Raw genomic sequence first — 12,568 nt, forward strand, 5'->3', positions numbered from 1 at the left:
ACTTTAACAGACTGACTGAATTAGGGGGATTTTCATGGGAGTGACAAGAGGCAGATCTCTTCCTGATGAGAAGGCCACCACATACCAAGTTCCAAGTCTCTGTCCAAAGTATGGAGCACAGGAACCATGCAAAAGAGATCACCAGAGTCTTACAACATATTTCTAACTCATCTCATTCTTGAGAAAGAGCTGAACTACATTTGCTGAAATTTTCCAGAGTAATTCAGCATGCAACGAACAACCAGCCGGGGCTGGGGGGGGGGTGGGTGTGGAACAAAAAAGTCTAATTATTGAAATATGATGAAATGTGATAAAGTTGCAAGAAGTTTACAGAAAGTTTTATAGTGATAAGTACAAAATACTAATGGTATTTGACAAAAATATCTGATTGTTTAAAATAACCGTATCTGAAAATATTTTCAAATGCAATGTATCAGAATTAAAAGCTATTAGAAATCTGGTAACATTTCATGTCCTGCAAATGGAATAAGCGTTGAGATGACATCTTTGGAGTATATATGAACTTTGCTGCCTTTACTTATAGATAGCTTGGAAGATGGGCAGAGCAACTCAACAGGTGTTTTCAGTATTTTCAGTAAACTGTATGACTAATATTGCATCTGCTTTTTTTGTAAAGATATAGATGAATGTGCAACTGGAACCCATAATTGTAGAGCTGACCAAGTATGTGTCAATTTAAGAGGGTCCTTTAGCTGCCAGTGTCCTCCAGGCTATCAGAAACGAGGGGACCAATGTGTTGGTAAGTGTTGCTCTAGACTGAATTATTTCCTTTCATTATCTACAGTTGCAAACTTTATACTGATTATAAAGTATATAGGTATGTGTACTGTAAAATGGCTGTGTAACCTTGAAATGCAATGGAATAATCACTTTATCACAGTACGTAATCACTAAAACATAGAACTAGAAACTATCTTCAGTATAATCAACACTTGGAGTTGAACTTCACAAGATTAATTTTCCTAATAGTTACCATCGTGTTTATGGTAGGTTTTGCCTAATGTCCCAGATATAGTCATAAGTCTACTATAACAACAAACTAAAGCATGTCTTTGCACTGACCTCAGTGAGACTCGACTCCAGATCTGTAGGACAAAGCACTACCTTCACACAGACCTAATCCCTGCTCTGCAGAGCCCCATTGCACAGTCTGTTTCAGTACTCAGATTTATGAGTATAAATGAAAGAGATGGAAACTCTGAATGCAGGTATATGATATTTACAACTTATAAACTACTACGCTTTATTCTTTCTGCCAGAATAAACTTTTAGCACCCTTGGGACCTATGCAAGTATAACATTAAATTAAATCCAAGTGCAGTGTAAACACTGCATCTTTCCTATTCCATCCTCACTGGGGGACACTATGCAAAAGTGCCGTTACTCTGTTCCTTTAGTTTTCCTTCAGCCTTTATTTAACACCTCTTTAATCATGATTTCAATGGATTAATTGCTTTTAGAGGCACTCCTGCCTTAAGCCTTAAGTTTGTCAGAAATAATAAAAACAACTATGAAATAAGAGAATCAAATATATACATCATGAGGTGGTATTCAAGACTGCCTCTTGTAAGACACAAGAATGGTTTTATGCAGCCTAAGAGAAAAGCATTTGGGGTTTCTTTGTCCTCAGCAGAACAGAAACAACAGAACTTCAGGTTTTCTTCTTTATCTTTGTGTTAGGGATCCCACATTTGAAAATGTTTAAGAACTTTTTAATTTTTATTTTTAATCTATTTCAAAAAGCCTTGCTAAGACTATAGGCAGTCACCACCTAACAAGCTGCAGGGAGGAAACTGGGGAAATTTCAGTACACATCTAGACTAACTTAAATTTCTGGGCACGGCTCACTCTTTAAGGTTCTAAGCCAAGGGCTCTAGGAATCAACCTAAAAATTCTTACCTCTTTCCTAAGAGATGTGGATTAGCCCTGAACTGTAAAACTGGTGTAAACACAGAGGCATCTGATTGTTCTCAGTTCTCTGTGCAAGAGTAGGATGAGTAGTTTGGAATGTGGGTAGAGGAATAGTTTTAATAGGTCACTGATACTTTTTTTTTTTAAAGTATCTGGAGTTTATCTAGATTCTTTAGAGAAGATAAAGCATATTACTGCTATGCAATAGCACTTTTAATGTCAAGACCCATGGTACTAACTGAAAGTCTTGCAGGATACATTACAGCACTCAAAAGAAAAGAAGCAGAATGATATGCCCTTATATCTACATGTGAATACATTTATGTATCTAAATCTATACAGAAGATGTCTGGAAAGTGAAGTTTCCCTTCCATTGAAGGCGAAATCAAGAATAACACCTGTGTTACGTATTAGACACTGACCTAAATTATAAGTACATCCCTATGCTTAGTACTGTCAGCATTTCAGAACAAAGCCTGTCTTTGGGGATTTTGTGACAACTTAGCCAGAAAACGTTCTTGAGGCCAGATCTTGATAGAGGTTCTCCATATGGGAGGAAATGTTTCTCAAATTTGAAAGAAATTTTTCCAGACTATTTTGGCTTCAAGGTAGAGGGAGAAAAGGACTAATTTCTAACAAGTGATTGATTTTAATCTAAATTGACTAATTATTTCTGGGTTTTTTGACTTTTTTTTTTTAAATTTGCTTGTTGACATATTGCAAAATTAGTCTTTTCTGAAACACAGGACTGCAGATAGAAGGAATTGTTTTCCAGCATTACTTTGAACAGAAGATTTGGCTGAATTGATTAGATAATGCTTAGCCCTTATATCTGCATGGAGTTGATGTGCTTAATCCTGCAAGAAGAACTCCCATTGAAGTAGAGTCAGATCCTGGAAGCATTTGTGTGCATAAATGCAGTGCCTAAGCAGCAACGCATTGCTCATATGTCTATATTGTATAATGAGATCTTTAAAGAGCAATTTGTAAGAACTTAGTCCTGTGAAAGGTAAGGATGGAAGAGAACTACCGTGCCTCCTAATTTATTCCATTTCTACTTCCAAATTTCTCTCTGCAACAAAAGAGTTACAGCAACAATCACTAGTGTACGAATAGCCAGGAATTTTCCAGCGTAAACCTGTTCATTCAGAACCATCCAAAACACTCCACTGCTAAGTTTAGGCCCAAACAGTGACTGCAAATTTGACAAAGAAAGGGTTAACTTCTAAAGATTATTTTTTTACTTGATATTAAAACAAACACTTTCCTCATTATAAAAAAAAAAAGTCTTGGCCTCTTTTTAAACACATCTATGGTGGAAACAGCTGGAGGTAGGACACTCAAGATCTGGCATGGGTGTGGGAAGTGCCTTTGTTCCAGTGGAAACTGCTCTTATTTTTCTGAGCGTTGAGCCTTTGAAATCTCACATTGTGTACATGTACAGAATACAGCATGAATTTCTTCACCAAGCTCAAGCAGGCCCAGCATTGTGGCATGATAAAAAAAAAGTTTTTCAGACAAAAACAGAGGCAGTATCACCTCCAGAATGCAAAGAAAACTTTTAAGATGCAGAGGTAAAAAAATGGGCTGTTGCACATCTTGTGTGGTTCGCAGGTGAAAACCCTGCTCCAATGCACATCAGGAATGCTGAAACTTGGAAAGGCAGCCTGCTCCACCTCAAAACCAGGGCTAATCTGCAAGGAGGGTCTGTGGAAAGTTAATACTGCCTGAGATAGCACCAACTTCAGCCAGTCTGATCGCCTTCCTTGGCACCAGAGAGTGCAGCCAGAAGGTGCTAGTGCAGCCGTGTGGAAAGGTACGCAGGAGAGGCGGGGAGGGGGAGCAGGAACAGTGGCAGCCCCTTGTGGGAGCAAGCCAGTTTCTGGGGGATCCCTGCAGAAGCACAACCACCGGTTTCTTTTTCAGGCCAATTAATCTTCTATCCTCACAGCTCCCCTGTACTTGCACAGAAAATTTGGACTCTTCCTGATGGAGCTGGAAAGATTTAGTACATGCTAAGTGTGTTGCATGCAAATTTTTGAAAAAAAAAAAAGCTACAGGACACTTTCACTGTGTTAGTTGGCTTTAATGTCTGCATCATGAGAAATCTTTGAAGAGCAGAACAAAACATTCTCAGTTTTACCTATACAAAATAAACAAGACAAAGCAGTACTGTGGAACTGAATAAAAAATAAAGTTCGGATGTGTATTGATCTCAGTGGCTGGAAGACAATCAGCATAGAACAGATTTTTACAAGAGTTAAAGTAAAATAGTATTCCTATTAATATCCACAGAAGCAGTGTCACATAAGCTTTTTTTTCTTCCTGCTTTTAATCAAGTGCAATTAACTTTACAGATTCTTTGGACACAAGACAGCAGCAGTGAACTGCCATGACTCCATTTGAACTAATTTCTCTTTTTTGGTAACTCAGACATCGACGAATGCACCCTGCCTCCATATTGCCACCATCGATGTGTGAACACTCCTGGTTCCTATTATTGCCAGTGCAATGCCGGTTTCCAGTTAGCATCCAACAACCACACCTGTGTAGGTAAGAACTACTCTGCACATACTTACACATCAGCTTACTTGATATACAGGCAAATACTGACACATAACTTGCCACAGTTGAAATTTAGGTATCTTCGTCCCAAGTTAAAGGAAATAAATATCAACCAATAAGACACACCAGTTGCTATATTGAGAGGCTCTCCTGCAAGTGACCTCAGAAGTACAGGAGGGTTAAAGAGAAAGTTGGAGCCTTATTGAAAACCTGTTATTTGTTGGCATAGCAGGTTTCTGAGGAGCATCTAGTTTGGCAACTGCAAGCCCAGAGGATTATATTAATTGTTTAAGCTTAGATTTAATTATTCTTTCAGTTTGGGTGGATCATTTTGCATCATCATTGACTTTTATTCACAGCTCATGCAGCACAAAGGCTGGAACTGGAAACCAGGGGAAGCAATACTGTACCTCTGCTGTTAAGTGTAATTACCCTCACCACAGGACGAATGTAATGACAAAAAAGGCATCTATGAATGTCACATTTGACTATCTAGAAAATAATGTTAAAAATGAAAACAAGGGTCACTAAGGAAGAGTGACTCTTTAGAAGTGATCCTCCCTTTAGAAGTAAAACACTAAGGGAAGCCTTGCAGTAAAACTTTAAGACTGCTATTAAGTTTGAAATCATAAGTTAATGGCTTTAAACTAAGTGAAGGTAGATTTAGACTAGATATAAGGAAGAAGTTTTTTACCATGAGGGTGGTGAAACACTGGAACAGATTGCCCAGAGAAGTAGTGGAGGTCCCATCCCTGGAAGCATTCAAGGCCAGGTTGGACAGGGCTCTGAGCAACCTGATCTAGTTGAAGATATCCCTGCTCACTGCAGGGCGGTTGGGCCAGACAACCTCTAAAAGTCCCTTCCAACCTGAAGTGTTCTATGATTCTAAGTTCTATTCCAGAAGAATCAGAGTAATAATAAAAAGGAAGCGATGTCTGCTGAATTGCAGAGAGAATGGACATTTAAAAAAAAAATAGATGGGTGATGAAGATCTTCATGGCTGTAATATATCTATAAAACCTTTATTATATACATATATAGATAAAAATAGAAAAATCAGTCTGGGTTTTCCAGCTTCTACCATTAGTTCCAAGTGTTGCCATATCTTATCATCAAGTACCCGGGCACACTGCATAGCACTGAAGTGACAGAGGCATTTCTTGGTTTTCACCAAATGATAAGATAAAAAAATTGTACATTGACACAACATAACCCTGTGACAAGTTGTTACTCATTTGACCCTTTCCATGGTTCAAATGCAAGGTGTATTATTTCAAAGACAAATCCGTAGGACAGCTCCAGTTTGCTAGGTGCTTCACCAAGAAACCCCTTCTCTGATTCTTGATGGCCATCCAGCCTAACAAGACATACTTCCACCAGGAAAGATGAAGTAAATCTTAAGAAGAAATTTGTAAATGAGTGGTTGCTGCATCAAGGCAGACTTTCACATCTGCAGCAGTCATCTGGCAGAAGTGATACTTGACAGCTGTACCAATTACACTTGTGTTACAACTTTTGCAAGTATTGAAAGTGGGTCAATATTTCTTGGAAGGAAAAGAAACAGAACTGTGGCTTTGGCTAGCTTGCTTATTGCTTCTGGTAGCATTGTCATGATGTACACTCTTTGCTCTATTGCCAGAAATTAAGTAAAAGGAGGGAGAAAAATCTTTGTACTCAGTTTTCCCATATTACCATTCATTTTCAGGACTATGAGGTTCATCATACAGAGAATTAATATTCTCCTCATTGATTTAGTTCTTGTGAATGCCTAATCTTAGTCATCTTTGTCAGTTTTTAGCTGTATCTATAAATGACTGAGTGTTGCTGACATTTATAAGCATTTGCAGAAGCCATGAACTCAAGACTTTTTTTTTTTCCCCAAGTGCAGCCCTCTACTAATGGCTATATCTGATAAACACAAATATGAATAGAAAACATGCAGCGGAGGAATACAAAGGAAAATACACTAAAGTCTACAGAGTGAATGACAGAGGAGCAGCAGTTAGTCAAGGGCCTAGGAAAAACAAGCGTTATAGATTCCAGAGGTGATTACAGTTATGTAAACCTCCCATTAAAAATTGCTTCTCTTCTCATACCAGTGTTCTCACATATGTTCTTAGGATGGGCACATCATGGAAAAAATCTAGCAGAGAAACATACCTTCCCCCAATATGGTCTAGTCCTTAGAGCATTGCAAAACTCTACTGGCCTCAAAGGCTCATGTTATAATTGTAATGGAATTTGAAAGAATGAATTTTAAGAGTAATAAATAGCTCAAATCTTAGCTACTGCATGCTGAGAGGTCTTATCAGTGTGTGTTCCTTATATCAATTATTTATAGAGACTTGGCATTTCATACCTGAAAAAAGACACTGGAATGTGGAGTTTAGTAGCCACACTAAACATTTTTGGAAGACTTCATCATATATTAGAATAACTCTCATTCCTGGAAAAATACTTTTTTTCTACATGGAATGTAAAGCATAGATCTGACATTGTTCCAGTGACTGCAGATCTACATTCATATAGTCAACTGAGCTGCTGCTAAGCAATAGACCCAGACTAAGGACTAATCCACTTAAACAGCCTAATTACCAGCTACACAAGATAAAGATCTGTAATTCTTCCTTTCAGACATAAACGAGTGTGATGCCAATAACCCATGTGCACAACAGTGTTACAATATACTGGGTTCTTTCATCTGTCAGTGTAATCCAGGATTTGAGTTAAGCAGTGACAGAATCAACTGTGAAGGTAAGCAATTTTTTTGTCTTGGAAGAGTGATTTTTGTCTTTTTTCAGTTGTTTTCCCAAAAGTGTTTCTGTGAACTAAGGGATATAATTCAAGTGAAGCCACACTGTGGGTGCAGTTTGTAGCTAAAGCCCTTAAGACATTTATTTTGTTATATTGCAAATGTGGTTGCTAATACAGACCTTAGCAGCTACATTGAGGTACATGTAGATATGGGTATCTCTCTTTAATAGTAAGTGCAAAACAGGACAGACATTACTACATTTCGGATCACAGCTGGGAATAATAAGGCTTCTGAATACTTACTTCAGAAACTCACTTGAATTGTGTGTGGTCTAATGCCGATGACAATTAAAATGAAGCAGAAAGGAATGCAAACCAAAAACAAGTGCAATTTTGTGTGTTGTTAGGCTCCTCTGAAAATAAAACCTCAAATTTCTGATTTTAAGGAAGTGACAATTGTGCTTCTGAGGTGCTTTCAAGCCTGTGTATACAAACAGCATGTCTCCTGATGATTATACAATCAACACTATTTCCTCTGCCAGAGTCTCCACAGGGATCCTCTAATCTCCTTTTGGACACATGATGATCTCACCCTTAAAGCCCATATCCTTTCTACCAATCTTTGAGCCAAAGAGGTCTTTTTGGTTTACCACTGCCCTCCTAAACAAGCCAGTGGAGCTATTACAGATGCTCCCTCTCCAAGCTTCTGAAGCTAATCCTACTTGCAAGTGAACAGAACAGGGAGCAGCAAGTATGCAGCCTCCAAGGACATCCCTGACATAAAATCAAGAACTGGGCTAAAGCCTCCGAGGTCATAGGAGGGAGCTATGCTGTTTTCCAAGCCATTCCCTAGTTTTGATGAGTTTAATTTAATTTCCCATTAATGGCATATACTGTTAAATTCTGTTTCACACTGCACGTCTCCAGCAAGGGACTGGTGGTTACACAAGAATAAAAAAAGCAAGAGAGAGTGGTATACACTGAATATTATTTGGAGGAAAAAAAAAAAAAAAAGAGAGATCTTCCCCTGTTTCCCAGAGATCTACTCCATTAGCACAGGGCACAAGTACAAAGGCAATATTTTTGCCTTACTAATCTCACATCTGTATTTTTTTGTGAAAGTAATCACATTTTGGAATACTATAAGTATAAATTCTTTAAAGAGTTATTTTCCCAAACCTGTTACGAAGACTAATTTAGCTTTTGCTTCCTCAAATCCAAAATCCTCATTTTAAAAGATTATTGATAAAACACAAGTAGATCTAGCCCTTCTGTTTGCAACTTCGAGGCTCTAAGCAGTACATTTCAGGTTTTTGATAACTTACTCTTTTTAGACAGAATTCATTTTTTCCTGTTAGAACCAGCATTAAGCTATTACATTTAGTTCTGTAACAAGGTAGATGTTAAAAACAAATAACTTTAAGCTCTTTTGCTCTGTGCAGACACTGATGAATGCAGAACCTCAAGTTATATATGTCAATATCAGTGTGTCAATGAACCAGGAAAATTCTCATGCGTCTGCCCTGAAGGATACCAGGTAGTAGGAGGCAGAACATGTCAAGGTAAGTACCTTCATCTAAGCAGTCTTAATACTGCATTATTAATAACATCATTTCAAGCAAGATTAAGAATGCTTGCTACCTTAATATTTATATTTCATGATAGGATTACCATTACAGCATTTGATGATTAATTGCATATCGTATATTAATTCTTACTTGAATCCTTCAGCTCAGACTAAATCTTTCAAATTCCTAGCACAAAATTTCAGTTTTTGCAACCCTTGGGTAAAACTTTTCTTGGATGTCTAAGTACTAAGTCTAAGTTTCAGAGAGAAATATCTCCAAAAAAATCAGGCTATTTTTGAGAGACACACGGGTTTATATAATGTTTTATATTATAGGTATTCCTAAATCCAGCCACAGTAGGAATGAAAGATATGTTTCTTCTGATAACAGGAGAAAAAAAATGCAAGACTTCAGAAGCTTAGATAATTTGTGTTTAGAAAATAAAAGTTCTGGTCAGGTGCCACTGAATACCAGAATTTTAAAGTTCATGTTTTTTTCCTCACTAGTGTTAAATGTCCCTGTATCTTAGAGAGTATTGCAGAACAACATACTAAGTGCAAGAACCATTGCTTCTGTGATCCAGAACCCGATTTAACAGTCATTGTTTTTAGAAATAAATAGGTGTGCTAATTATTGGCAGAAGGGATGAAGAAATAACTAATTTTTATTAATATTTTTTATAAAATTCAGTTTTCTTTCCCTTCTTAAGACCAGCAGCTGATAGTGAACATTGTGGGGTAGTTAGCTTGATCATCGAAAAATCTGTTTCTGCTTTCCGAGAGATTATATTTGAATAAACCCTTTCTGTGACTGTTAATTTCAAGAGACAGTATAGGTAGACAGTAGTGGGGTTCTGGCACTGACAGGGTTAACAGAACATTAATAAGGTGCAAGTCTGACAGTCCCACCTCCATTCAGGGTTACTTTCCCAAGCAAAAAAGGAAGCTCTGTTTTGCACAATAAACAAGTTTTCATTATTCTTTTTCAAAGCTATTTAAGTTAAAATGTAGTTATTAACTAAGCATTTTAGTTAGACCATGAAATTGAGGCAATTAAAAATGAGAATGTGCAAAAGTTAGGAAATCACAATTCTTCCTCAAAAACTTTTTCCTCTTCTACAAAGTATCTTCTGCTATAAAATAATTCTTTGCTAATTAGAAACTTCACAGTATTTCTACAGTTACATTACATATGATTAATGCATATCTTTAGTGAACTAAAAAAAAAGTCTCCAGACTGAATTAACGTTCAATAAACAAATATATTCCATTTCTGCATAGACACATCCTTTATAGCCAGGCCCCAGAAAAGCCGGTAAAGAACACGGAAACCTGTTGGTGGGGTTTTTTTTTTTCAGTTGTTTTGAAGACATTGTGTTTGTTTTTGTAGCAAACTCATTTCCATCTGCTTTGACCCAGTCCCTTTTCCTTTCTCCTAGATATAAATGAGTGCGAGACTACTAATGAATGCAGAGAGGATGAAATTTGCTGGAATTACCATGGTGGATTTCGTTGCTACCCAAGAAATCCTTGTCAAGAACCCTATGTCCTTACATCTGAGAAGTAAGAGAAAAATTAGTCTTTTTTTTTTTTTTTTTTAGAATCATCCTCAACAGCCAACATGATCAAATACAACAGAAAGCACCATTTGTTTGCAACTATCAGTTTCTTTTTTTTTTTTTTCCAGCCGCTGTGTCTGCCCTGTATCAAATGCCATTTGCCGAGAGCTGCCCTACTCTGTGGTGTACAAATACATGAGCATCCGTTCAGACAGAACAGTGCCCTCTGATATCTTCCAGATTCAGGCAACCACGATTTACCCTAATACTATTAACACATTCCGGATCAAGTCTGGAAATGAAAACGGAGAATTTTACCTGAGAGTGAGTATTGGTGGGAGCTGGACCCTGAGCAGGGTGGTGCTACCCAGCTGTTACAGTGCCTTGCCATTTTGACAAACCCATGAAATGTCCCTCAGGGCATCACAGCATCCCAGAGTTTGTCATCTTTTTGGTACTTCCTTATTGAATGTGCTTGGTTTCCAAATTTTATAAAGCCTTTTACTTTTCTGCCTGAAAACCCTAAACTGAGTATCAAACTGTTTCTTTTAAATGAATACAACACTAGTAGCGGTCATGAATATTTAGCAATCGTGGGACACCCATGTCAGATTCAAATGAGATGCCTCCACGCTTTTCACTCACTGTACGAACACCCCATATGTATGTATTTAGGAGAAGATTGTAGAAAGAGTCCTTGTACAATTACTTTAAATTTCTCATTTTTTGCAAAAAAGAAATCAATAATAGCTTACGATGGAGCACTGATTTCTAGAGTGCCAAGTTCAAGCCAACTTACAAAGATTTTGTGTTAAGACATACTTAAACCTTTATTTTCCCATAGTGCTGCAACTATTTCAGAAAACCACAAAAGGGCTTACTTACAATAGCAGTATTTCCTGTTGGTATAATACATTTAGGTAGACACACATGAATGGAAGTGTCTTATAACATCTGCTTTTTAAGATTTTTTGGGGAAGAAATCTGATTTTCATGGACGCCTGTAATATTTACAGATTCCTGGGAAATCCTTCTTGCTTCATATGTGGCTTTACTCAGTAAAACAGAATCAACACAAAAAGCTTCAGCAAGAAATACATTAATTGGAAGGTTTTCATTTTTGTTTATTTTTCTTCAAATCTGAAGATTAGGGGGGGTTGACAGTACATCCAAAAAGTGTATCAACATATGGCATTGACTATTTATACCATGTTTCCCCAAGATGGGAACAAGGAACTACTCATCTGTATCTCACTTTTTTCTGGTATAATTTATAATCCAATCCTTTTCCCTGGATTTATTACACATCAGACCCCCACACCTAACCCCAAAATACAAACAGTTATTTGCTTAAAAAAAGAACAAGATCACTCCAGCTCCAGGTTGGGTTAGACTCCAATCTAGCCTTCAGACTGACTTTCTTTAGACTAACAATTCCAGTCTTCTGTTGCCACCCAACAAGAAATCACAGGCCTTAAATAAGGAAGCATGTGTTTATTCCTGCCAAGGGACTGTGGTAAACAAAGGCTTACTTAGAAGTTATTCCTATTGTTTTAGTACAACTCTGAGCTGGGTCTCAGATACAGCAGATGGATTAGATTCATATGTATACTGTACTCCTTTGACAGGTTGAGAAAAATATTTGTAGTAGGTGAAGGGAGAGATGGAGTTTACCCTTTTATTATCATCTGTAAATTACAAAATTGTTTAACAAACTAGCAGCATGCCACAGACAAGGCCTGTCAGTGTTCCCCAGCAGCATGATCCCAGACTGGGAAGAGAGCTTCAGAGCAGTATAAGATGGGGATGGCAATAAGCGCACCAGTTCCAAAACTTCCTAGTGTTTACAAGGGGAGTATAACTTCGTCTGGAGTATGAGCCATGAGATAGAGTTTCCCTCCACTGAACAACCTACATCACTGTGAAAGACATTAGGTCTCTCTTGGTTTACTTAATGTATTTTAAAAGCTGATCGATGGGGATAAAAAACAAAAGACCATCCTGGGATAGATTACCACTTTTTACATCCTTTAGGAGAGTCAGCATAACTAGGAACAGATTTTGCAGTGCAGTTTATTCCTCTGAGCCTTAGTCAGGTAAAATTTTCCTTGCAAAGCCAGGTGTGATATTAGTCATGGCCATTTAAAAATGCTAAAAGAATACTTGCATTGTGTATCTCTGTGCTGAGACA

The 12,568-nt window shown here is 37.5% G+C and overlaps 1 protein-coding gene across 3 annotated transcripts in view; it reads left to right on the forward strand.

The window, feature by feature from the left end:
- The window catches only part of EFEMP1 (EGF containing fibulin extracellular matrix protein 1), a 49,486-nt gene that overhangs the window by 35,602 nt on the left and 1,316 nt on the right, over positions 1-12,568 (forward strand). For all 3 annotated transcript variants that reach the window (XM_075446300.1, XM_075446303.1, XM_075446301.1), the window contains exons 5-10: positions 638-760; positions 4,366-4,485; positions 7,132-7,251; positions 8,694-8,813; positions 10,258-10,381; positions 10,506-10,701. In XM_075446300.1, the coding sequence (XP_075302415.1) occupies positions 638-760; positions 4,366-4,485; positions 7,132-7,251; positions 8,694-8,813; positions 10,258-10,381; positions 10,506-10,701 (803 nt within the window). The remainder of the gene's footprint in view (positions 1-637; positions 761-4,365; positions 4,486-7,131; positions 7,252-8,693; positions 8,814-10,257; positions 10,382-10,505; positions 10,702-12,568) is intronic.

Source organism: Opisthocomus hoazin, chromosome 2 (assembly GCF_030867145.1).
Source record: "Opisthocomus hoazin isolate bOpiHoa1 chromosome 2, bOpiHoa1.hap1, whole genome shotgun sequence".
NCBI classification, from domain to species: domain Eukaryota; kingdom Metazoa; phylum Chordata; class Aves; order Opisthocomiformes; family Opisthocomidae; genus Opisthocomus; species Opisthocomus hoazin.